General features: G+C 40.8%; 4 protein-coding genes across 4 annotated transcripts; 3 read left to right on the top strand and 1 right to left on the bottom strand.

Annotated features, from left to right (window-relative positions):
• Positions 1-2297: 2297 nt before the first annotated feature.
• GCK72_003556 (uncharacterized protein) lies at positions 2298-3569 on the top strand (the record flags this gene model as incomplete). The annotated part of the gene is made up of 4 exons (XM_053724121.1): positions 2298-2423; positions 3074-3224; positions 3276-3391; positions 3444-3569. 4 exons carry the CDS (start codon positions 2298-2300, stop codon positions 3567-3569), a joined length of 519 nt encoding a protein of 172 aa, XP_053592766.1.
• An 8570-nt stretch (positions 3570-12139) lies between these two features.
• Positions 12140-13411, top strand: GCK72_003555 (uncharacterized protein; the record flags this gene model as incomplete). The annotated part of the gene is made up of 4 exons (XM_053724120.1): positions 12140-12265; positions 12916-13066; positions 13118-13233; positions 13286-13411. 4 exons carry the CDS (start codon positions 12140-12142, stop codon positions 13409-13411), a joined length of 519 nt encoding a protein of 172 aa, XP_053592765.1.
• A 3500-nt stretch (positions 13412-16911) lies between these two features.
• On the bottom strand, positions 16912-17291 carry GCK72_003554 (uncharacterized protein; the record flags this gene model as incomplete). The annotated part of the gene is made up of 2 exons (XM_053724119.1): positions 16912-17092; positions 17149-17291. 2 exons carry the CDS (start codon positions 17289-17291, stop codon positions 16912-16914), a joined length of 324 nt encoding a protein of 107 aa, XP_053592764.1.
• A 6614-nt stretch (positions 17292-23905) lies between these two features.
• GCK72_003553 (uncharacterized protein) lies at positions 23906-24863 on the top strand (the record flags this gene model as incomplete). Its single annotated transcript, XM_003107403.2, has 2 exons — positions 23906-24001; positions 24456-24863. The coding sequence occupies 2 exons, from the start codon at positions 23906-23908 to the stop codon at positions 24861-24863; spliced, it is 504 nt and encodes a 167-aa protein (XP_003107451.2).
• Between the last annotated feature and the right edge of the window lie 456 nt (positions 24864-25319).

Raw genomic sequence — 25319 nt, 5'->3', positions numbered from 1 at the left:
CATTTCGATTCTGACACGAGAGTTAATCCTGAACACCTGAAGAGTCACCCTTCCAAAGCTTATGTGGGCGGAGCCAATAGTAGGCTGCTCTTAAAAGCAACCGCATCGTTTCTCCAACCTATACTAATCCATATTCTATTTTGGTCTCTCGGAGGAGCAACAGGTGTCGATGGTGTCAAATGAGACAATTAAAAGATGAGCGGTACCAAAAACGGTATGCTACCCTATGCCAGGAGGTAACAATATTTAGTAGCCAGGTGTCTATTGACTGAAACGGTTAAAGGGTGCGTAGATATGCAAACAAAGATTCGAAAATAGCGAAACCATTTGCTACGAATGGGGTCCGTATATCATTTGTAGAGCCTCCGCGACCTAAAATGCTGGCTTAACAATTTGAAAATTCTTAAAACTTGTGCTCTGGAATTAATAAGTTAGAATTCTTTATGTTACTTCAAACACATATCGTCAATAAGTGAAACAGGGATTTCGGCAACAGAAAAACAGTTTTGGCAGAAAAGGTCTTGTATTTGCTCTGAAAGTATTTACTGGTTCTCTGTCTTGCCTGGATTAAAGTGCTGATGTTGTCAACTGTACCATGCTTTGCATTCATTTGACAACTTGAAAGCACTTTAATGACTCCCTACGGTTTCGCCCACAAAACTAGAGTCATTAAATGCTTCTATTATTTCCGGTTTACTATATTTCCCAGTTTACCGTGTTAAATTACGTTAAAACTGCTCATAAAGCAAACCACACTCACAATAATTATATTTGAATGCCCGCGCTTTTGTGCGGGCACCCACGCAGTGAGGGGCACCCACGCAGTCGACTATATAAGGCGACCGCGCGCCCTCACTCGAGTGACTATTCCAATAAGTCTTTCACATATAATTATTCACTACTATTCGCGGTGTCCCGTGACGGTGTAAATTCCGTCCAGCGCCCGCTATTCACTGACGCTCTTCAATCCGTATAACACGGACAGAAAGGTAAGACTGAGTGTAAAAGTGTGTAAATTTGCTCCCAAAAACGTCTTCCCCTCATAAGGGTTTTCGTATGTTTTTCTCCCTAAAATTCAATCAATCCCGGAACATCACTTCGGCCGCTCCATCGGACCGCCCTTTCGTATAATAATTGTTCCTTTATATTCCTTTCAATAAATTGGGATTTGTTCAAACCGTGTACTGTTATCTGCTTGCATAGCTTATCACACCGCTACCCTCACCAAACAGACATTACACTTAACTCCCCGGACTTGGGCGGGCCCGCCGACGCCCGCTAGACCCACTTGTCCACATGGTGCATAGAACCGGTTCATTTACCCCTAAAAAGGTGAATGTAAGGGTGGATTATCCCGAAAATATTGATTTTCGGCGATAAAATGAAACCAGAACCCAGTCGGTAGTTTAGTGTCTGTAGGCGAGCAGCGTTGTGATTTCTGACATTCAGAAACACTATTTCGGTCACTGAACCCCCCAATTTTCAAATTTCGATGGAATTTTCTATACACGAAACCCGAAGTCGGCGTTGTCCATCGGCGCTGGCATCGGGCGACGTGCATTTTTCGCCGAAAGGCACATATTCGAAGTTGAATCCACAGGAACCTTCGCTGAAAAGATGGCGAAATACTCTAAAAGAGTCGCCCACCAGAAAAAGATGGCTAGAATACTCTAATAAGAGTCGCCCAATACTCAAAAGATGGCAAAGTGCTCTAAAAAGAGTCGCCCAATACTTAAAAGATGGCAATATACTCTAATTGAGTTGCCCACAAGTAAAAGATGGCTTAAATGCTCTGAAAGAGTTGCCCAATATATAAAAGAGGCTAGAATACTCCACGAGAGTCGCCCAAACATATTCGATCACACCTCCGATGGTCCCTGTTCAAAAAATTCGAGTAAACTGTTTCAGTCAATGCTCCCCAAATCACAAAGTAAACCGTTTATCGGTCAATGCTTATTATCGGAAATAATTTCCGCCCATTCTAGCGAAAAATCGCCAATTTCTCTCCGTTCCGTTCGAACTCCGCTCAATATTGCCTAAAAATCCATATTCGTCGATTTAAGGCTGAGCAATAATTTTCAAATTCCCGCGGATTACGGTAGACGAATGCAGGCGCGGTGTTTGCGGACTGAGGTGTAATGCACACATTTGGCGGCGATGACGCAATTCGCGTCCGGCCTAAAAAATTTTTTTCACGCATTTTTCACCCTTCCCACACCAAAATGTTACCTTCTTTCGCATAAATTTCCTGAAAAAATTAATTATTCTCACGTACAATAATTAATTATATAATTCAGATGAGTCATCACACGGAAAAGTCGAGTACGACCACTCCCAACACGACGCCCGCTCCACGATCGACTACGATGTCGGCTTCGAGCTCTCAGACGTCCCCTCCTCCATCATACGAGGATTCTAAGGGTGTGAGTCGTTTAATTACTTGAAAATTATAAGAATTCTCGAGAAACTATCCGTGTTTTGACGAAAAAATTGCATAAATTGGCCAAAAAATCGAATTTTGAGCCAAAAAACTGGCGAAATCAGTCGCAAGTGTAACATTTCAGTTACCAAGACTAATAATAGTGCCGATATGTAAAAGTCAACAAGAATTAACGCCATGTCCGCTACAAATCCGTTAAAAATAGACGGAATAGTGGAAAAATGCGTGATTTCGAAAGAAAAACCTCTGAAAATTCTGAAAAATGAGCAATACTCGTTCAGTCCGCTATAGTTCTTCAATCGGAAGCCAAATTTGGCACTATCACAAAGTTCGGACGTAATTCCAGTCCAAATTTGATAGTTTTTATCGATTTTCGCACGAAATTTCGAAAAAATCAGAATATTTTCGAAAATTTTCGAAAAATTCCGAAAATATAGCGACACAGAGTACCCCAGCTCAAAAAGATGCTAATTTTAGCCAAATTTCGCAACAATTCATTACATTTCAATGAAAAACAAGCCGAAATCAGTCAGAATTCTACACTTTTCGCTGAAAAATCCATAAATTTCTCGAAAAAGTTCAAGTTTCTCTTTCAACTCTACTGAAAATCAATTATTCAGTTAATTTTTTCAGTTCACGTCTCGACCGCTCCGTGTCATCGCAACACCACGTGAGTTCTTATCGGATGCTCGACTGAAAGAAGCAAAAGAAACCACACCGACATCGTCGTCGGCAAAACGTGGGCCGCTCTCTTTCCTCGAACAAATACGAGAACGTTGTGAACGTAAGTAGAGGAAATCAATAAATATTCCGAATTAAACCACAGTCGTTTTAGCGCTCGCTCGTGCCTTCTTGGGAACTACCCAGCTCGACGACCACACGACGGTTGACAGCTCCACCGCAGCAGATCTCGAAGAGATCAAGAACCTCCTACAGTCACTCATCATCGATGTGGAGACACTCAAAGGTCTGAGCTGATTTCGGATATTTTCAACGCATTCAGCGTTGGTGTCAAGAAGCCTGCTACTCGCAGACGTCCAATATGCCGTCCGCTAGAGCACCAAAGATGGCGAAATACTCGTTGGATAATTGTCACAAGGCAGGACCGTCTGGATCCGCTCCACAATAGAGCAACGTCTAGACGTCCACTCAAAGCCAATAACAACTTGTTAACCTTGTCACCCTTGTTGAATTTTTATTGTTTTTACCCCGGCCTCAGCCAGTAAAACCCTAATTGTTACCCCCCCCCCCCCCACTTTTATCTATTCATATGTTACGCTGAGTTAAAAACTCTATGCTATATCTATGTTACAGATTCTTTTTTGTGGAACATCGCAGTTGGGTGACACGTACTGAGAGCCGCTCAAAAAAAAAAACACTTATCGACACCGCCAGCTAACTTATGCAAACAAAAACGCGAAAAGAGGCAAATCTCCTTGAGGTCACTGCCATAATAAAAGAAGGCTTGAACACCTCATCGAGGTAGCCCAAAAGAATATATAAAAAATAACAGCAAACCCACAGAGGTCCCTGCAAACATAAAAGATAGCGTGAATACCTCAAGGAGGCCGCTCAAAAAAAAAAAGATACAGCAGATGACGTGCTCAGCATAAGACCAATCCGGCAGCGAGCCCATCTAAACTAATCGGGAGCTCAAATGAGTCATAATCCCGTTAAAAAGACACAAAGTGCACACTAAAAATGTAGGTGAATACATCACTGAACTTCTGATGGGCAAGAATCCACATACGTCCGCTAAATAAAAGCAAAGTACGCCAGAGATACCTCCACAGAAGATTCAAGTAAACAAAAGACGCTTCAAGCTAAGGAGAATATCCTCGTGGCGCACACTCGGAAACAGAGATATCGATTATTCGATATTCCACTCTGATCCAAAACAACTAAAAAATTCATTAAAAAGTGTAGCCATTTGACCGAAACTCTTTAGAGCCGAAGTCCGCTCACTTATAAAACATATACAAGACGTAAAGTCACCAAAAGAAAAAAGAGTATCAGATGCGAAAGTCAGGTAGTTTGTCCAGACTAATTCTAGACAAAATCTCCCAACCTAGCATCACGAAAGTGACACGTCGCCAAAGATGCGAAGCTGAGTTAGCTTGATTAGGTAAATCCAAGTCAAAGTCTGCTCGCTTAGCAAAAACTTTGTGGCTAACTGCCCGGACACCTACATTTGTTCCTAGATTCATCTAGAATCGGAATTTTATCACCCGTTAAATACGGAAGAACCCAACGGCATCACGTATCGTGGTCCACATAATTGTTGAGGATAATGTCAGGCTCGAATGAGTTTAGTCCCTCACAAGACCCGAACTGACGACTGCTCATTCCCTATACCACGAGCTTTTGAAGCTAAAAGAATAAGGCTCTAAAGTGGCAGCTAGAGAAACAGCTCGCTGAAAGTTAGCTCGTGCCGGAAGGCCATCTGGTACATAGCGGACCCTCAGCAGTCGGAATTCGGAATCGATACTTCAACGTCTTCGCTTTCAGTTGACTACTGGAAACAAGACATCCAGCCTAAAAGATATTGATCTGTGCATTGAGACAATCATATAAGCCATAACTGATCCACGATGTCTAACGGTTCTGTCCGCGTGCAACGCATAATATTCCTTAGAAGTATTTCGTCACGTGGAAACCTTTATTGCCAAAGAACGGAAAACGTGACAACATGACACGTTGAAACAGTAACATACTGACACGTACACAAGGCTATATAAGCCGCAGAAATATCATAACATCCAGTCATCGCATATCATTTGCACCTGGTAGATACAGCGCAATACCTTATTGCTCGAGTACGTGTCCACTGTAAAACCAAACCGCTACAATCATACAGCTAAGTCTAAGCACAGATCACTCATCTGTCAGTCACAGACAAGGCTAACGCACATGCGAAATGTAGCAGATCAACAGCGACATCCAATACCGCCGTTCGATCAAAATTTTGATTCATTCCCGTGTCCCATGAGACACGCCGCTCCAATGAACAAAATCGGTTGGTGTCAAGTATGTGCCACTGTAACTCCAAAGAATCAGGAGACAACAGTCTTCTGTAAGAAGATCTCACATCAGAGACATCATGTAAAGGCAATAAAGAGACAAATCTACGTCGAAATACGACTAATAATGTGGATGTACAGGGAGTAAACCACGGAGTCATACTGCCATAACATCAGGCATACATTGTCTCAATATGGTTGCCTCTACAACTTAACACAAGTTGCAATACAACCCCCCCTATATGGTTGCCTCTACAACTTCATTCTAGTTGCACTACAACCCCCCTATATGGTTGCCTCTACAACTTAATTCGAGTTGCACTACAACCCCCCATATGCTTGTCACTGTAATTCAACACCTATTACAAACAAGCCAAACTAAGAGTTTCGCGAGCTCATAGTTCACTAAGCATAAGTTCTGCCGGCCTTACGAAGCCGTTAAGTGATTTGCTGAGCAGCTCAACATACTAGCCACCAAACGGCGACGTTCTGCGAAGGAATGCATGCCCCTTCAAAGATAACAAAGTCAAATTTCAGCAGTTACCTGTTGTCCCGGTCGTTCCTAACGCCAAAGTATGTTGCCTAACCAGCAAAATCGCCCTCGTTCCACGTCTCCAGAAGACCATACGTCAAGAAAGTCCTCTCGTGGGAACTCCTTGACTCGCATGAGACACAATTCTCCACCTCTCCAAGCAACCTCGTTGCTTCAGAGAATCGTGGGTCCGCTCAAGACCTCGATCACGAAGAAATGCAAGACCGCTGGCGAACTTATTGAAAGTTCAGATCATGCGATCGCACTCTTCGAAGATCCGCATGCGGAACATATCACCACTCACCAACAAGAACTGGTAGATGCAGAGGAGATCCTAAAAGATCTTCACAAAACATCAGCTGCTCTCCAGAACTTGGGTGAATATATCCAAACCAAATTCTCGGATCCGGAGATGCAAGCATCCCCGGAGAAAGAGGAATACATGTCGGACGTCAAGAACCATCTTGCTCAGGTACATGTGGACGACATCATTATGTTGATTAACCACAACGCCGACAAGTTGGAAGTCATCTTGGCAACCAACAATCCATCAATCGAAAACATCTCACCGAATCCTGAAAATTCGACACTGTCGGATGACCGTGATCACGGAGAAGAACATCAGTCTCCAGATGAGAACTCAGCTCATGGCGAAGACGCTGTACCGACTGAGCATCGGGATAGCAATTCGTCTAAGAGCTCGACTTATCACGAAACGTCATCTAACCTTCCAAACCAACTGCCAGAGCCCATCTCGAACAACGAGTCGATGCTCAAGCAGGCGGAAACTGGAAATCGTCGACTTCAGGAGGAAGTCCAACGATTGAAACTCAACAACGAAAAGAAACTCCTAGCCCAAATGGCAACGGAGAGACAAAGGTTGGAGTTGGAAAAAGAAAGACTTCTCCGTCAGGAGACCCAAATGGATCTCGCCGAAGCCCGCTCCAAAAAATCCAGTGACATGCTGGTGAACAGCGAGCATACCGCTAGGCAAAGTGATCCTACTGCTAACTCGGTCCAAATACAGTCGAACCAAAATATCGCTAAAAATGCGAGTGTTCAGTCTGCAACGGCACCAATAGCACCAACTCCAACGAGCCAACCAAACCAATCCATTAAGGATAATACAATCACCCAGGCGAATCCATCTAGCCAAGAGATGCTGCTCATGAATGTCATGAACAAACTCAGCAGCATCGAAAGCACTCAAAATAAGACCAACAATGCCATTTTCGCAGAATTGGCAAAGAGTCATGCTAAGATGGAAACCCTGGTTGACAAAAAGCTAGAGCAAAGATTGCAAGAGCTGATTAAGGATGAAGAGGACTCAGTTCACCATTCTGGAGAAACTGAAGAAGAAAGAGAGTTCATCAGAGAATACGAAAATCAAGGAAACACGGCAGATGAGCCAAGCGGCAAGTCAAAGTCCAAATCGGACAACAGACACCGCAACCGCTCCAGATCCCGCTCCCCATCTCGTTCTCACTCTCGTCATAGAAGTCCCTCCAATCTCCTTACGGACATCAGTCTTGATACTCTGGTACAGCATATCAAAGCCTTTGACGGCACTGGCAAACTCGACATCTTCGAGAAAACCTTTGCCAATTCAGTCATGAAACATCCAAAGTTGAATGACGACATGAGATATGCTATTCTCACCACATTGGTGAAAGGGGAGGCCGCTCCATGCGTTGATCAGTCCACTGACTCAAAGCTAGCTATCGAGACCACTCTGAACAACCTCAGAAACGTTTACGGGAAGTGCAATGACAAATACAATCTCATGGCCAGATTCAAAAAACTGCCATTCCATCAATCTGATACTAAACAGATGAGATTGGACATTGCATCCCATACTGTGGTACTCGGACTGCTCAGAGAAAAGGACATACGAGAAAACGATGAGCCCGCTATTTACGTCATCGTAGGAAAACTTCCACCAGCAATGCGTTTGAAGATCATAAGTTATTTGAGCAAAATGGGTCCCAAAGTTACCCAAACTCAAGTTCTTCAACGCATTAGTCAGTGTATCGACAACATTGAATTGGAAAATACCATCATGAGTCAGGGCACTCTTACCGCTGCCAATGAAGTTCCTACCAGTTACGCGGACATCAACCATGCTAAAGCTACCACCTCTTTCCCTCAAAAAGCAATTGGTCAACCACTACCAAATGCTAACAAGCGTCCAAAGTCTGATGCACAACTAGCCTATAACCCCAACGCCTACAGTAACCAATTTTATGATGCTACTTCACAGGCTAATCTGGACGGCATTTACGCTCCAGGGTACAAAGGCGTAAGCTGGAATCTTCTTGCTCGCTCATTCCCATTCACAAAGGATGAAGTTGAACGATGCCCAACCTGTGACGGTCTTCACAACCCGATCAGATGCAAGTTGTCCAGCTCAGCATTCAGACAGGCAGCAGCAGAGCGCGGTCTTTGCCCAATCTGCAACTTCAAGCACGACATCACCTCATGCAAATCCCAGTACCGATGCGGATACTGTAGTGGATTGCATCACATGGGAGGGTGCCCAAAGAAAGAGTACTACAGAGATACCGATAACTACCCAAAAGATGCTCAACCGATCGTCACGTTTTTTCGTGCCGCGGGAGCCAAGAACTCTCAATAATGGCATTTCGGCAGGCACGGGGTCAAAAGTACCGAATTCCGTGCCACATGCTGACTTGCCAACAGCCCTCTGTAACATATACTCTCAAATATCCACTCCTATACCGCTTGAAACCGCTCTCACTGCTCCAACTCCGCTTGAAACCGCTATAGTGAAAACCTTCACTATAATTCTTTTTACATTCAGCAAAACGTTGAAGAAAAAACAATGGGAAACTCCCCTGATGAAAGAGTTCACCGCTTCTGAAGATCCTGTACATCAGGCAAAAGTTGCAAGACACCTCATCATCAAGGAGCACTACAAGGACGCAGAATATCTCGGCCTGAAATTCCCACCCTCTTTGAGCCCCTACATGGACTCCGACGGTCTGTATCGTGTACAGAGACAGATTGATAGCCCAGTTCTTCCACAGGAAGCACATCGGCCAATCCTGATCCACCACGACCACCAACTAGCTTATATGCTCGTCCTCGAAACACATGAAATCAACGGTCACTTGCCTGAAAACTATACCAGAGCAGTGCTGCGGACCAAGTATTGGACCGCTCAAGATGGAACGTTGGCGAAAAAAGTAATCGGGAAGTGTGTAGCCTGTAAAATCACTAATGGCTATCCATTCGCTTACCCCTTCACCGCTACTCTGCCTAGATGCAGAACAACACCATCGGAACCGTTTTCCAAGGTCGGACTCGACTACTATGGACCTATTGTGTATAACCGAGACGACGGAAAAAGCTACGGAAAAGTCTATGTACTGATTTATACTTGTCTAGCTACGCGTGGAGCGCTTCTAAGGCTTGTACCGAATGCAAAGTCTGAGACATATGTCAAAACTCTGAGAATGATCTTCACAGAAGTCGGAGTACCGACAGAAATCTACTCAGACAATGCAGGTACATTCAAGCTGGGCGCTGCTATAATGAACAAGGATATTGACCACTTCGTGTATAGCAAAACACTAACGCAATTCTTGGCGACAACGTCCATCACGTGTAGATACATTACTCCTTCAGCCCCTTGGCAAAGAGGTATCTATGATCGGATAGTCCAACTTGTCAAAAGACAAGTGCTAAAAGAATGCGGATCACGTGTATACGAATACCACGATTTGAGTTACGTAATCTCAGGAGCTCAAGGAATGATCAATAATAGACCGCTGATCCCTCACGCCCGTAGTCCAGGAGATCTGATCGCTCTGAGACCATTCGACTTTATCAACCCAGGAGTCATGACTGAAATTCCATCAGATTATGATGAACCTCCAAACCCCACAGGTATCACCGAAGCCTCTGTTAGAGCTCATCTGAACAACCTGGAGGAAACTTTGGAAAGGGTATGGAAGTTATGGTCCATCGGCTATTTCACATTTTTACGAGAAGCCATGCATCGGAACCAAAGATGTTCTACTCTGGTACCGGAAGTCGGACAGCTAGTCATTATTTCAGTCAACTTACTGAAAAGACATAAATGGCCGCTAGGAGTTATCACTAAGGTGAATAAATCAGCAAGAGACGGAGAAATCCGATCCGCTATTGTCAAGTGCAGAGGCACATTCTTCGAAAGACCTGTATGTCAGCTCATTCCACTCGAATTAACATCTTTGAACCACCAATGTCATAAGGATATGAGCGAAGACATCGAGTCTAACGATACCGGTAATAACGAGGCAGAAGTAACTGGTCATATAGAGAATACGTACTCAAAGACCGCTCTACCCACACCGGCCACCCTCGAATCACTTGACAATAAATACGCTCCAGAGCTATTTCCTGCAAATGTCTTTCCGAACATCGCTGAAAAGTCTGTACCATGCTTTGCATTCATTTGACAACTTGAAAGCACTTTAATGACTCCCTACGGTTTCGCCCACAAAACTAGAGTCATTAAATGCTTCTATTATTTCCGGTTTACTATATTTCCCAGTTTACCGTGTTAAATTACGTTAAAACTGCTCATAAAGCAAACCACACTCACAATAATTATATTTGAATGCCCGCGCTTTTGTGCGGGCACCCACGCAGTGAGGGGCACCCACGCAGTCGACTATATAAGGCGACCGCGCGCCCTCACTCGAGTGACTATTCCAATAAGTCTTTCACATATAATTATTCACTACTATTCGCGGTGTCCCGTGACGGTGTAAATTCCGTCCAGCGCCCGCTATTCACTGACGCTCTTCAATCCGTATAACACGGACAGAAAGGTAAGACTGAGTGTAAAAGTGTGTAAATTTGCTCCCAAAAACGTCTTCCCCTCATAAGGGTTTTCGTATGTTTTTCTCCCTAAAATTCAATCAATCCCGGAACATCACTTCGGCCGCTCCATCGGACCGCCCTTTCGTATAATAATTGTTCCTTTATATTCCTTTCAATAAATTGGGATTTGTTCAAACCGTGTACTGTTATCTGCTTGCATAGCTTATCACACCGCTACCCTCACCAAACAGACATTACACTTAACTCCCCGGACTTGGGTGGGCCCGCCGACGCCCGCTAGACCCACTTGTCCACATGGTGCATAGAACCGGTTCATTTACCCCTAAAAAGGTGAATGTAAGGGTGGATTATCCCGAAAATATTGATTTTCGGCGATAAAATGAAACCAGAACCCAGTCGGTAGTTTAGTGTCTGTAGGCGAGCAGCGTTGTGATTTCTGACATTCAGAAACACTATTTCGGTCACTGAACCCCCCAATTTTCAAATTTCGATGGAATTTTCTATACACGAAACCCGAAGTCGGCGTTGTCCATCGGCGCTGGCATCGGGCGACGTGCATTTTTCGCCGAAAGGCACATATTCGAAGTTGAATCCACAGGAACCTTCGCTGAAAAGATGGCGAAATACTCTAAAAGAGTCGCCCACCAGAAAAAGATGGCTAGAATACTCTAATAAGAGTCGCCCAATACTCAAAAGATGGCAAAGTGCTCTAAAAAGAGTCGCCCAATACTTAAAAGATGGCAATATACTCTAATTGAGTTGCCCACAAGTAAAAGATGGCTTAAATGCTCTGAAAGAGTTGCCCAATATATAAAAGAGGCTAGAATACTCCACGAGAGTCGCCCAAACATATTCGATCACACCTCCGATGGTCCCTGTTCAAAAAATTCGAGTAAACTGTTTCAGTCAATGCTCCCCAAATCACAAAGTAAACCGTTTATCGGTCAATGCTTATTATCGGAAATAATTTCCGCCCATTCTAGCGAAAAATCGCCAATTTCTCTCCGTTCCGTTCGAACTCCGCTCAATATTGCCTAAAAATCCATATTCGTCGATTTAAGGCTGAGCAATAATTTTCAAATTCCCGCGGATTACGGTAGACGAATGCAGGCGCGGTGTTTGCGGACTGAGGTGTAATGCACACATTTGGCGGCGATGACGCAATTCGCGTCCGGCCTAAAAAATTTTTTTTCACGCATTTTTCACCCTTCCCACACCAAAATGTTACCTTCTTTCGCATAAATTTCCTGAAAAAATTAATTATTCTCACGTACAATAATTAATTATATAATTCAGATGAGTCATCACACGGAAAAGTCGAGTACGACCACTCCCAACACGACGCCCGCTCCACGATCGACTACGATGTCGGCTTCGAGCTCTCAGACGTCCCCTCCTCCATCATACGAGGATTCTAAGGGTGTGAGTCGTTTAATTACTTGAAAATTATAAGAATTCTCGAGAAACTATCCGTGTTTTGACGAAAAAATTGCATAAATTGGCCAAAAAATCGAATTTTGAGCCAAAAAACTGGCGAAATCAGTCGCAAGTGTAACATTTCAGTTACCAAGACTAATAATAGTGCCGATATGTAAAAGTCAACAAGAATTAACGCCATGTCCGCTACAAATCCGTTAAAAATAGACGGAATAGTGGAAAAATGCGTGATTTCGAAAGAAAAACCTCTGAAAATTCTGAAAAATGAGCAATACTCGTTCAGTCCGCTATAGTTCTTCAATCGGAAGCCAAATTTGGCACTATCACAAAGTTCGGACGTAATTCCAGTCCAAATTTGATAGTTTTTATCGATTTTCGCACGAAATTTCGAAAAAATCAGAATATTTTCGAAAATTTTCGAAAAATTCCGAAAATATAGCGACACAGAGTACCCCAGCTCAAAAAGATGCTAATTTTAGCCAAATTTCGCAACAATTCATTACATTTCAATGAAAAACAAGCCGAAATCAGTCAGAATTCTACACTTTTCGCTGAAAAATCCATAAATTTCTCGAAAAAGTTCAAGTTTCTCTTTCAACTCTACTGAAAATCAATTATTCAGTTAATTTTTTCAGTTCACGTCTCGACCGCTCCGTGTCATCGCAACACCACGTGAGTTCTTATCGGATGCTCGACTGAAAGAAGCAAAAGAAACCACACCGACATCGTCGTCGGCAAAACGTGGGCCGCTCTCTTTCCTCGAACAAATACGAGAACGTTGTGAACGTAAGTAGAGGAAATCAATAAATATTCCGAATTAAACCACAGTCGTTTTAGCGCTCGCTCGTGCCTTCTTGGGAACTACCCAGCTCGACGACCACACGACGGTTGACAGCTCCACCGCAGCAGATCTCGAAGAGATCAAGAACCTCCTACAGTCACTCATCATCGATGTGGAGACACTCAAAGGTCTGAGCTGATTTCGGATATTTTCAACGCATTCAGCGTTGGTGTCAAGAAGCCTGCTACTCGCAGACGTCCAATATGCCGTCCGCTAGAGCACCAAAGATGGCGAAATACTCGTTGGATAATTGTCACAAGGCAGGACCGTCTGGATCCGCTCCACAATAGAGCAACGTCTAGACGTCCACTCAAAGCCAATAACAACTTGTTAACCTTGTCACCCTTGTTGAATTTTTATTGTTTTTACCCCGGCCTCAGCCAGTAAAACCCTAATTGTTACCCCCCCCCCCCCCCACTTTTATCTATTCATATGTTACGCTGAGTTAAAAACTCTATGCTATATCTATGTTACAGATTCTTTTTTGTGGAACATCGCAGTTGGGTGACACGTACTGAGAGCCGCTCAAAAAAAAAAACACTTATCGACACCGCCAGCTAACTTATGCAAACAAAAACGCGAAAAGAGGCAAATCTCCTTGAGGTCACTGCCATAATAAAAGAAGGCTTGAACACCTCATCGAGGTAGCCCAAAAGAATATATAAAAAATAACAGCAAACCCACAGAGGTCCCTGCAAACATAAAAGATAGCGTGAATACCTCAAGGAGGCCGCTCAAAAAAAAGATACAGCAGATGACGTGCTCAGCATAAGACCAATCCGGCAGCGAGCCCATCTAAACTAATCGGGAGCTCAAATGAGTCATAATCCCGTTAAAAAGACACAAAGTGCACACTAAAAATGTAGGTGAATACATCACTGAACTTCTGATGGGCAAGAATCCACATACGTCCGCTAAATAAAAGCAAAGTACGCCAGAGATACCTCCACAGAAGATTCAAGTAAACAAAAGACGCTTCAAGCTAAGGAGAATATCCTCGTGGCGCACACTCGGAAACAGAGATATCGATTATTCGATATTCCACTCTGATCCAAAACAACTAAAAAATTCATTAAAAAGTGTAGCCATTTGACCGAAACTCTTTAGAGCCGAAGTCCGCTCACTTATAAAACATATACAAGACGTAAAGTCACCAAAAGAAAAAAGAGTATCAGATGCGAAAGTCAGGTAGTTTGTCCAGACTAATTCTAGACAAAATCTCCCAACCTAGCATCACGAAAGTGACACGTCGCCAAAGATGCGAAGCTGAGTTAGCTTGATTAGGTAAATCCAAGTCAAAGTCTGCTCGCTTAGCAAAAACTTTGTGGCTAACTGCCCGGACAAACAGGGATTTCGGCAACAGAAAAACAGTTTTGGCAGAAAAGGTCTTGTATTTGCTCTGAAAGTATTTACTGGTTCTCTGTCTTGCCTGGATTAAAGTGCTGATGGTTTCAAGGGGAAAAAGGAAGGACCAAATCTGCTAATGGCTCAAATTTGGTCCATTCTTTTTTCAGCTCGAGTCAAGAGCTGTGAATAAGATAAAGTAGTAGTATGTTTATGTTGAAGTGAAGGTGGAATTTTATTTAGAATGAGGTTTTATACTCCGCCAACCAGTAGTTGAAAAGTGGGCGGAGCCCGAATGTTGCTTCCGTCCAAAAGAGAAATGGGTGTGACAAGGCAGCTTGGAATCCAAAGATGCAGTGGAGTCGTCGAGTAGAGTGCTTATTAGTAGACACGGGAAGAGAAGAGGTGCAATCGAAGAGGCCGATATGTTTGCAGATAAACAGCAATTGGGATCCACAATGGTTCTTGAAATATTTTCCTCTAGTAGGCTTACTTTCAAAAACGGATTTATTTTTTATGTTCGCCATCCCAATGCCCGCAAACCTGGAAACCAATTTAGCCGATGATTACGACTAGAGAGAAGGGCACGTTCTACTGTTCATCTGGTTTATAGTAAAGATGTGAGAACTTCTCTCTGATCGTGTCATGAACTCGAGTGATATGTACATTTTGGAGTTGAATGGAATTGGATATACACGCACATTGTAATTTGAAAATGGGCGTGGTCATTAATTTTGAAGTCTAGCAATTCGTATAGTTGGATGAAAATGTTATGCGCCAAGGGATGTTGACAAGGTCTGGAGAAGAGTACTCGTGATAAGGCAAATGTGTCTCGAAGGTTCTCAAAAGTACAACCTAGTGCTTAGGGATTTCTCTCCATCGCTTCAGAATTGTAATAACCGAGATGATGATTAGGCAAACGAGTATAGACGCGAAAACATTTCAAAGGTTATGGATTGGAGCCTCAGACTCTACTCAGACTGGATGATATGAAAGTCATGGTGTTTTTCGGGAGTCGAGCGGGAGTAAAATTCTACATAGACAAAGAAAACTAATACAAACGATCAATTGTTGACAGGGGAACGTGCGAAAAGAAAGAAGAAGTTTAAAAAAACAGAACGAGTAATACGATACAGCCGATAAAATATCTTCATCCCATTAGTTTCAAAGTTCCCCTTCCAAAGAGTGTGATCTTGAAGTATTGTTAATTTCAGATTTTCGTAACTTTTCGAAAATTTCAATTGACAAAACCTCCCGTAACCCGGTCAGAATCAATCCAATTTTTTCTGAGTATAATCATGAATAGGTTTGAAGTAAATCGGGTCTCGCCACAAAATGTGGCTTTTGGGGTACTGTAGTTTTTGAGTCAAGACCCAATTTTCTTCAAACTTAATCATGATTATACTCATTCGAAGAGTCTCGTGTTGGTTTCCACATCCACACACTTAAACAAATGAACCGTTAAAGAAAAAAATCAAATGAAGAAGAAAAAGTAAAAATAAAATAAAATAATTGCAACCGTTAAAGAAAAAAATCTGTTTCATAGAAAAAATGTTTGCTACTTAAATTTACTATCCAAGACCGATCTTTTCATAACTATTGCAGGAAATTAACTTGAGAAACTTAAATTCGAAGGATGTGCTGATGATTACGAGGAAAGGCAGATGTGTTCTGAACTCATCAAGTTCTAGATAGTTCGCAACTCATTTGCCTTTACTCGAGTCATGAGCGTCGAATATAGTGGAAGTAAGAAGAATACGTTTAAGAATGGAATAAGAAGCTTTGAAGTTGGAGTGATGTTATTATGCTGGCAAGGTAGACTCCGCCCACTGGAGTTTTGAAAAATGGGGGGGGGGGGGGGGGGTAGGAAGTTCAGATGATCAGAAATTCGTATAGGTAGAATGAGATAACATAAGGAAAGTATTGGATGTTGACAGCAAGCGTCAAAGGGGAATACTCATGATTAGAGACTAAACTGCTCTATGTTTTCATGTGTCTTTGAGATTGGAGTGTCTTTTACCACAACACACTCTGCATCATAAACGATTATGGTCCACTTGTCTTGTTTCTCTCGCTTCTTCTTCTTCTTTCCAGTCTCAGTAGGCATAGGGTGACCACACTCGTGCTCCTTCTCTTTTTGGCCTTACAAACCGCACAAAAATGTGTTAAAAAGTTACCTTGATGAAAAAAGTTACCTTGATGGTTTTCCACTCTTGGTATGTGTCACGTATTCATAGTGTCCATTGTAGTGGAAGAGACCGATAAAACCTTTTCCTTTCTCGTTATCGGGTTCCTTTCTTCTTCTCAACATGTACTCGATTGTACACTGTACACTCTCCCACTTTCGTGCCCCCCTTTCACCTTATTGCACTTTTATGATTCACCGTCTGGGTGAATCATCATCTATACTATTCTATCCTACTTTATATATTATTATAAGCTCCGCCTATGTTCTTGGTATAAAAGCCCAGGGGAGAGCGTCTATTCTATCTTCTTTAATAAATATATTAAAACCACAGCCAGTTGTGTTTACAACACCTCTACCCACTTGCTTTCTTCGGGCTCCATCCTGGGTCTTATGTGAAATGAAGAACCCAGCCTCTTCGCGGAAACCCTCATTCTGCATCCTGAAAAATTGAAAAAATTAATAATCAAAACAGAAACAAATTAAAAAGTAACTTACTGAAGCCAATATGGAGTGGTTTCAAGGTCTCCTTTAGCCGCATGAATCTGCTTTCTGATGAAGATATCGTTGATTTTGGCCACGTGTTTGTGCAGTAGAGTGGGTCTTTTTATTTCATCTAAGGCATTGAGTTTGATTCGCATCGTATCCAAAGCACAAATTGCAGAATTCTTCCTCACAAGTTTAGTTTCCTTTGGTGTCAAACTAATTTGCTAACTATTGTAAAACGCGACTAAAATCGTACCGTCTTCAACAGGAATCCAACTGAAGTACTGGCTGATCCCGAAGGAAAGGAACCAGCAGTTCTGGATGGACCACCCATTTGGACAGAACGTCTAAACTAGCTAATTATTGTAAAACACGGTTAAAATTTTAAAATCAGAAATTAAAATAAGAGAGTTGATAAAAAAGGAACAGTCATCCACTGAATTAATGACGGGGTCAGGTCAGATGTCCCAACGAAATAAGGGGGTATGTGAAGACGAGACAATAGACCGAAAAAGAAAATGTGCAAATTAGTTGACACTTGATGATGACATGTGTTGTTTGTTTAACCGTGGAGATCAATAAAAAGGAGGGGGCGAGGCTTCTGGTTTGCAAAATTAGGGAAAAGGTCTGGAAATGAGGGTTGAGAATATCGATTAGTGTTGAAGTTTAAATTTTCTTCTGTATAAAGTGGGAGATTATGGCTAGAATATACTAGCTCACCACTGTTCTTATAACCGCGCTCTACCGAAATCCACTTGAGAAATGTCTCTTTTTTCTGAGTCTCTCAATTTCTTTTTTTTCTGATTTCGAAGCTTAGAGGTTGCCAATTGTCTAAATTTCGAAATGTCTCACCTGCTTTCACTTCCCTCGGGAATTCATTTCAATGTTCCAAATTTTTGAAACAGTGAAGCTGTCAAATTTCCAATTTCTATCATATGGAGAGGCTTAAAGGGGGACTGCGCTATTCAAATTCAGCATATTTTTCACATGAATCGACGCAGATTTAAGGCTAGACAATAAATTCTCTTGAAGGTAGGCCAGGAAATTTTATTAAAGGAAGTTATGAGCTGTCAAAATTGGCATTTAATTTTTGGGGTACAACAATTTTAGGCTGATTTTAATATTTTCAAGTCAGGGGAGTTCGAGGCGCGTTTTTTGTAGTTGTCAGTTGTAAAAACGATTAAAATCATTTCGTTTTTTATTACAGTGCCGATGAACTAATGACAAGAAAGAGAGAATGAGGCAACGAACAAATGGTAAAGCGGGGAAAAAGGTGGAATGAAAAAATTCTGAGAAATTAGAACAGATTAACAGTAATTAACCAGGGAGTAGAAGGGTTGGAACCGAGAGATTATAAGATGAGAAAATGAGATTTTTAGCTGAATTCCTGAAATTTCCAGTTTTTAGCTCAAAAGCTAGCAGACAAATTTTCAGACAATTACATATAACGCGTTCTCTGTAAGACTCGAGCATGGCCACAGTACATATTGGCCTAGAGCCTGTAGAGAAGACATAGTTTTGATTTTTATATAAACAGGTACTATCGGTCTTGGGTAACCCATATGCATAATATTGGGTCGCAGCTCCGGGTTACTGTAGTACGGTAGGTGCTCAAAGGTGCAAAAGTGAAATTTTTTCAACGTTGTCGTAGAAAGCTGAAATTTTTACCACATAATATAGGCTCGTAGTATATACTTTTCACAAAGTTTCAAAAAATAAATAACTAAGTTTGCCAAGTTATAACAAAAAAACTCTAATTTTTCAACATTTTTCGGATTTAGAGGCAAAAAATGTGCCATTTTTGAAATAACACCTGTGAGGATATTTTTTTAAACAAGGTACGGGTTGTTACCTTGGTTTAAAAAAAAAGCTCAACTCATATCATCTTGTCCGGACGGTCGAAAAGTGGCAAAGTTTGAAATGACATTTTTCAAAACAGCAATTTTTCAAACTTTTTTTACAGAAATGAACAGCCCATGTTTTACTGATAATTTTTTGTATTAACACTTGTTACCTAACTCTACTATTTTTGTCTGAAAAATGTGATTTTGTGAAAAAAAACTGAAAAAATTTTTGCTCAAAAATTTTTTTTATTCTGTGCAAAAAAGTGAAATGTGATTTTGGATATTATTCAAATGTTCTATTTTTAGATATTTCTGATTCATTCATCTTGAAATATATGGTTCGACTTTCATTTTGGAGACTTATTTTCAGTTTTTTTTAAATTTTAAAGCCATTTCCACGTACCCCTATACGTTCGAGTTTTCTACTGAAAACGCAAAAAGACAAATAACGGTGGAATGCTGTTGAAACATGCCAGAACATAGTTTTTGAACACAACCATTATCTTGGTAACTCTATGATCGCAGGAGACCTTTTTTTGAAAATGGCCATTTTATGATTTCATGAGAACTGTCAAATTTCACGTTTTGATTTATACCTTCTCATTTTCAGTTTTGGTAATTTGGTCTTTTAAGTTGTTTTGTAGCCCAAGTTTTCAAAATTTGTTAACACTTTGAATTTAATGAAATACTTCGAAAAGAACAAAGTTACAATGTCTCAAAGTGACTCGACCCGAAAATTTTGAAAAAAAAAGAAAAACGTTTGTCATTCTCTGGAACCGAGTTGGTTGCCTCTAAAACATCTGGTGGTGTCCAGGTCAGAATGAGACCACTATGTTCTGGCATGTTTCAACAGCATTCCACCGTTATTTGTCTTTTTGCGTTTTCAGTAGAAAACTCGAACGTATAGGGGTACGTGGAAATGGCTTTAAAATTTAAAAAAAACTGAAAATAAGTCTCCAAAATGAAAAAATTTTTGAGCAAAAATTTTTTCAGTTTTTTTCACAAAATCACATTTTTCAGACAAAAATAGTAGAGTTAGGTAACAAGTGTTAATACAAAAAATTATCAGTAAAACATGGGCTGTTCATTTCTGTAAAAAAAGTTTGAAAAATTGCTGTTTTGAAAAATGTCATTTCAAACTTTGCCACTTTTCGACCGTCCGGACAAGATGATATGAGTTGAGCTTTTTTTTTAAACCAAGGTAACAACCCGTACCTTGTTTAAAAAAATATCCTCACAGGTGTTATTTCAAAAATGGCACATTTTTTGCCTCTAAATCCAAAAAATGTTGAAAAATTAGAGTTTTTTCGTTATAACTTGGCAAACTTAGTTATTTATTTTTTGAAACTTTGTGAAAAGTATATACTACGAGCCTATATTATGTGGTAAAAATTTCAGCTTTCTACGACAACGTTGAAAAAATTTCACTTTTGCACCTTTGAGCACCTACCGTACTACAGTAACCCGGAGCTGCGACCCAATATTATGCATATGGGTTACCCAAGACCGATAGTACCTGTTTATATAAAAATCTGGCCCTAGGGCACACGTTGCTCGAGTCTTACAAAGAACGCGTTATATACAATTTCCATACAACGGGACTCAATAAAATTTGATTAATTAAACAGTTTGATTAGTATTATTATTATGAATGATTTTACTAATATTGAGTTCACTATTATCATCTCCAACAAATTGATAGTGGAACTTCGCGTAAGCCTCCAAATCCATCGACGGCATCTCAAAGTCAGATTTCGCCGTGACGACGAGATGAAGAAGTTGTTGAATACAGACACGATGCAGGGATTTCATTGAGTATAGTTGACAGAAATGACATATTAACTCAATTGTTTATCCAAATATAACTGCTCACATAGCGTCGAATGCTCGTCTTCTCCACAGAATTGGAGAATCTGGAACAGAGAAATATTATTCCTATTTGATTTAAATAGAATTAATTATCCGAGAAAATCGTGCCAACAACAACGGGACGTAGAAGAGTGGTTTCATTCCCTTCACTTCTGCATGTCAAATTCGGTGAGAAATCATCGAAGTTTATAGCCACGGAGAGGGCGGCTGGGATACTTTTTTTTTAGAATTTCGTCAACAAACCAGTTCTTAACGCAGTTTTCTCTTGCCCACAGATGACTTCATCTTTATTTGAAAAACGCTCATTTCTCCATCTCCATTTTCGACTGAAAACTACAAGTGTCGCATTCTTTATGGCCAGTACTTATCTTCTGTATTTAAAAAAACCCATTCTCAGCATCTCGTTCCTTATATTGATAATTTTTAACCTGAATAACTACAATACAATAAGAGGAGTCCCTCAGAAGTTGTCGTCTCTCGATCTCTTTGCCGTTCTACCGTATCTACCGTATGAAACCTTTGCAACTGGCAGCTCTAGAGAAGGCTAGATTCATTTCCATACTCTAACTTTGACCACTGTCCCCCTAACGTGTCAAGTCATTAATGTCGTTTTTTCCCTTTCAATCTTTTTTTTTGGCTTCTCGTCTCTCTTTCTCCTCAATCTGCCATTTCCAGTATCTCATGTGATAAAAAGTGGGCGGAGCCTACCTCCGTCACCAAATCCTCTTGATTAATTCTATTCAATTCTTCTTCTCCTTTTCAATACATATTTTTCTCAAAAAACCAACGAAAAAAGGTGAAGAAAATAAAGAAGAAATAATCCAAGATGGCTCATAAGACCAAGGAGTACATAAGAGAAACAGTATGTAGATCAAAGAGACGCAGAGAACTGCGAGAGAGTGAAGAGACGATGGGGTGACAGATGGGATTAGGATTACATGGAAGGAGAAGAAGAGAGCAGAAGCCGTCTTCGTGTTCTCCCGATGACCGGGAGGAGCCGTGCACGTGGGGACGAGAGAGTGTGTGGAGGGAGGAGACGCAGAGAAAGAGAGCGGGACCTCCGACCATGACTACCACCCAAACATCCTTTGAAAGAAAGAAGACGTTGTGTGTGTTTCGAAGCGTGCTTTTCTTTTTCTTTTTTTGTGCTCGCTACTTTTTTTTGGTTCTTTTTTTGTGTCGACCTTATAGCTTTTTTCTTTTTTTTCTGAATTTCTTGTGAACAACGCTGATGTTTGAATTGACCTACCTCAATAGAGGTTACAGCTAGAAACTTGAAAGTGGTACCATTAGAAACCTGAAGATGTGAGTATTCTGAATCTGTGTTTAATTTTTGGAATATGCGAAAATTCAGGGAGATACTAGGGATTTTCTAGTTGATTTCCCTCTCTTGAGAATTTTCCGTTACAAAACCTTATTTTTGCAAATATGTCATAAGAGAACGCTCTAGCTTCTCTAGGCTCTCCTTATATCTCTCCCTTTATTGTTTTTTGAAGTTACCTTCTTAAAACCTGCATATCTCAAAAATGGGCGGGCTATTGAAAAATTGTTAACAACAAAAATGGAGGTCCGGGTTCGATCTACACGACGAATATAAATTTAAAGTTTTTCCAACATCATGTTATTAATTTTCCCCATTTCGGTCAAGAAAATTAAGGGAAGCGTTCTATCTCAAAAGTGGGCGGAGCTATCAAAAAGTGGTCATCTACGAAAATGAAGATCTAGATTTGTTCTATTCGAATATCTAACATGGGAATGACCCAAGGTGAAACGCTGGGTTTTCTTAGATATTTTGGGAAATGATAGCCCTTCACCCAACTAGAACAAAATAAAAATATTACGTGCCCCTTTTAAGTTTCCAGAGAATGGCAGGCATAATTCCATTTTTTCGAATTTTTCGAGTTGAACCACTTCGAGACATCGTAACTCGGTCAATTCAAAAGCAATCTTTTCAAACTAAAGTGTAATCGCAAGATATAGATTGAGGCTTTATAAAAGGTAATAAACTCATGTTTCCAGCTGTGACTCCCAAATTACTATAAATGAAAATGTGAAAATTTGCACTTCTCATGAAATCAGAAAGTGGTCATTTTCGAAAAAAGGTATTTGGGAGACCATGTCTATCTGATTGCCAGTGACAAATAAGAAGTATATACGTATTTAAATATATGGCTCACCTTTCATTCCAGAGGCTTATTTTCATTTTTTCAGTTTTTCAGTCCAACTTCATGTATAGAGGTACGTCGATTCGTTAAAAATAACTTCCGCGTTTTTCAGTGAATTCTCCCTTTTTTTAGTTAGACGGCAATCACGAAGTTTTAAAAACTATATTACGCTTAAATGTCATAATACCTTTTGCTCAGAACAATTGATCAACTCTACAGTTGAAAAATCACACGTATCCCTATACATGAAGTTGAACTTAAAAACTGAAAAAATGAAAAAAAGTCTCTGGAATGAAAGGTGAGCCATATGTTTGGGCATGCATATGTACCTTATTTGTTACTGGCAATCGGATAGACATAGCCTCCCAAATACCTTTTTTCGAAAATGACCACTTTCTGATTTCATGAGAAGTGCAAATTTTCACATTTTCATTTATAGTAATTCGGGAGTCACAGCAGGAAACATGAGTCAGTGACCATTATTGTAGCGTTGGTCAAGATCTTGCGATTACATTTTAGTTTGAAAAGATTGCTTTTGAATTGACCGAGTTACGATGTCTCGAAGTGGTTCAACTCGAAAAATTCGAAAAAATGGAATTATGCCTGCCATTCTCTGGAAACTTAAAAGGGGCACGTAATATTTTTATTTTGTTCTAGTTGGGTGAAGGGCTATCATTTCCCAAAATATCTAAGAAAACCCAGCGTTTCACCTTGGGTCATTCCCATGTAAGAAGTGAAATTGTGGATCCACATTTGACCCTGACCGTGACAATGATCATTCTGTATTTCGATCGTAACAGTCCTCTAGTCCTTCTATCCCTCCCGTTTATCCGAATGTCCCTTTCTCTCCACCCAAATATTCCTTATCTATTCAACCATCGATTTCCAGGTATGGACCATATCACTCTACTCCACGAGAAGATACGGAACCATATAAAGTCCGTGGACACTGGCAATGCTATCTTACTGTTCTCCTTCACAGCGTTGGTAAGTATTGTAGTTTGTAGTTTGTAGTCTGTAAGGCTCTCTCAAGAAAATAAATAAAAGTCTTATTCCCAACAAACATGATTGCGTTTTTCAAATTTAGATTTTTTTAAATCTTAGGCTCCCCTCCCAAAAACATAGTTCTGCTGTAGACTACCATTCAAAGCTTCTATCGTTATTTAAATCGCTTAAAATTGGATTCTTATATATCAAAAAACAAGCGGCGTTTGTCGGCGGCGCTGTCCGCAACAGTTTTGAAAAAAGAAAAAAATCTGAGCCAGCGGGCAAAACCGAACTTTCATACTGTGGAGGGCGACCGCGCTTTAAACAACTAGGCCACGCGGGCGCACTTTAGATCGAGTGGCCAAGTAAATGAAGAGTGTTTTTTAATGTTTTTTTTTTGGAAAAATTGTAGTTTGTAGTCTCTAAGCTGCTCCCAATTCCTCATTTCTTTCAGGCAGTCTTAGGTCTGTGCCTCATCGGATCCCCAATCATCCGTGAGCAATGGAACAACTTCAATCGCCAAAATCACAATCACCACCATCAGAATCCACGTGGCGCTTCAGAATCTCATCGTCGGAGCATCCCCTCTCAAATCAAATCGGGATTGAAGAGGAAACGACGATTCGCGAAAAAAGATATTCGGGCGATGGAAATTGAGGAGAAACAACGGAAAAAAGAGGAGAAGAAGGAGGAATCGAAGGCGGAGAGACAGAAGCAGAAGAAAGCTGAAAGTGGGAAACAGAAGCAGATTCAGAAGGCGACGACGACGGCGAAGAAGGCGAATTCTGTGGAGACGGGACGACAGAAGCAGAAGTCTGCTACCAGTGGTGTAGTTAGAAATGTGCCACGGAAGAGATCATAAATTGATAGATTTTCCAGTTTTGACTACATTCTGAGATACTTTTCATATCGCTTCTCTTCGCTCCACACTCTTTTTTGCAATTTTTAAACAAAAATCCGAAAAAATTTCAAAATTTTCACTGAGGCTACCTCACTTATGTAGTTTGTAGCCAACTAGTCTCGATAAACATTTTCTGAGGCTAACAATACAAACTACAGAATTAAGTTAGCCTCACTATCAGTAAACTATTAAAATTCAAAATTTGCAAAAATGGGCGTGTCCTCCTAAACCAGTTTTTTTTCTTTAATAACTACTTTAATAATTTTTACCTCGATACTCCTCTCTGGCTCCTTTGATCTCTCTCTCTGCAATAAATTAATTACAAGAAAAAAGCGAAAATTTTTCAGAGGCACAAATCAGATTAATACAGACAGTATTTGCAGAAGAATAAAAATCACAAATTATTACAAAAAAATT

The sequence above is a fragment of the Caenorhabditis remanei genome, chromosome I, assembly GCF_010183535.1.
Source record: "Caenorhabditis remanei strain PX506 chromosome I, whole genome shotgun sequence".
Classification (NCBI taxonomy): domain Eukaryota; kingdom Metazoa; phylum Nematoda; class Chromadorea; order Rhabditida; family Rhabditidae; genus Caenorhabditis; species Caenorhabditis remanei.
The sequence above is the reverse complement of the archived record's forward strand: the minus strand, read 5'-3'. Positions and strand labels throughout refer to the sequence as shown.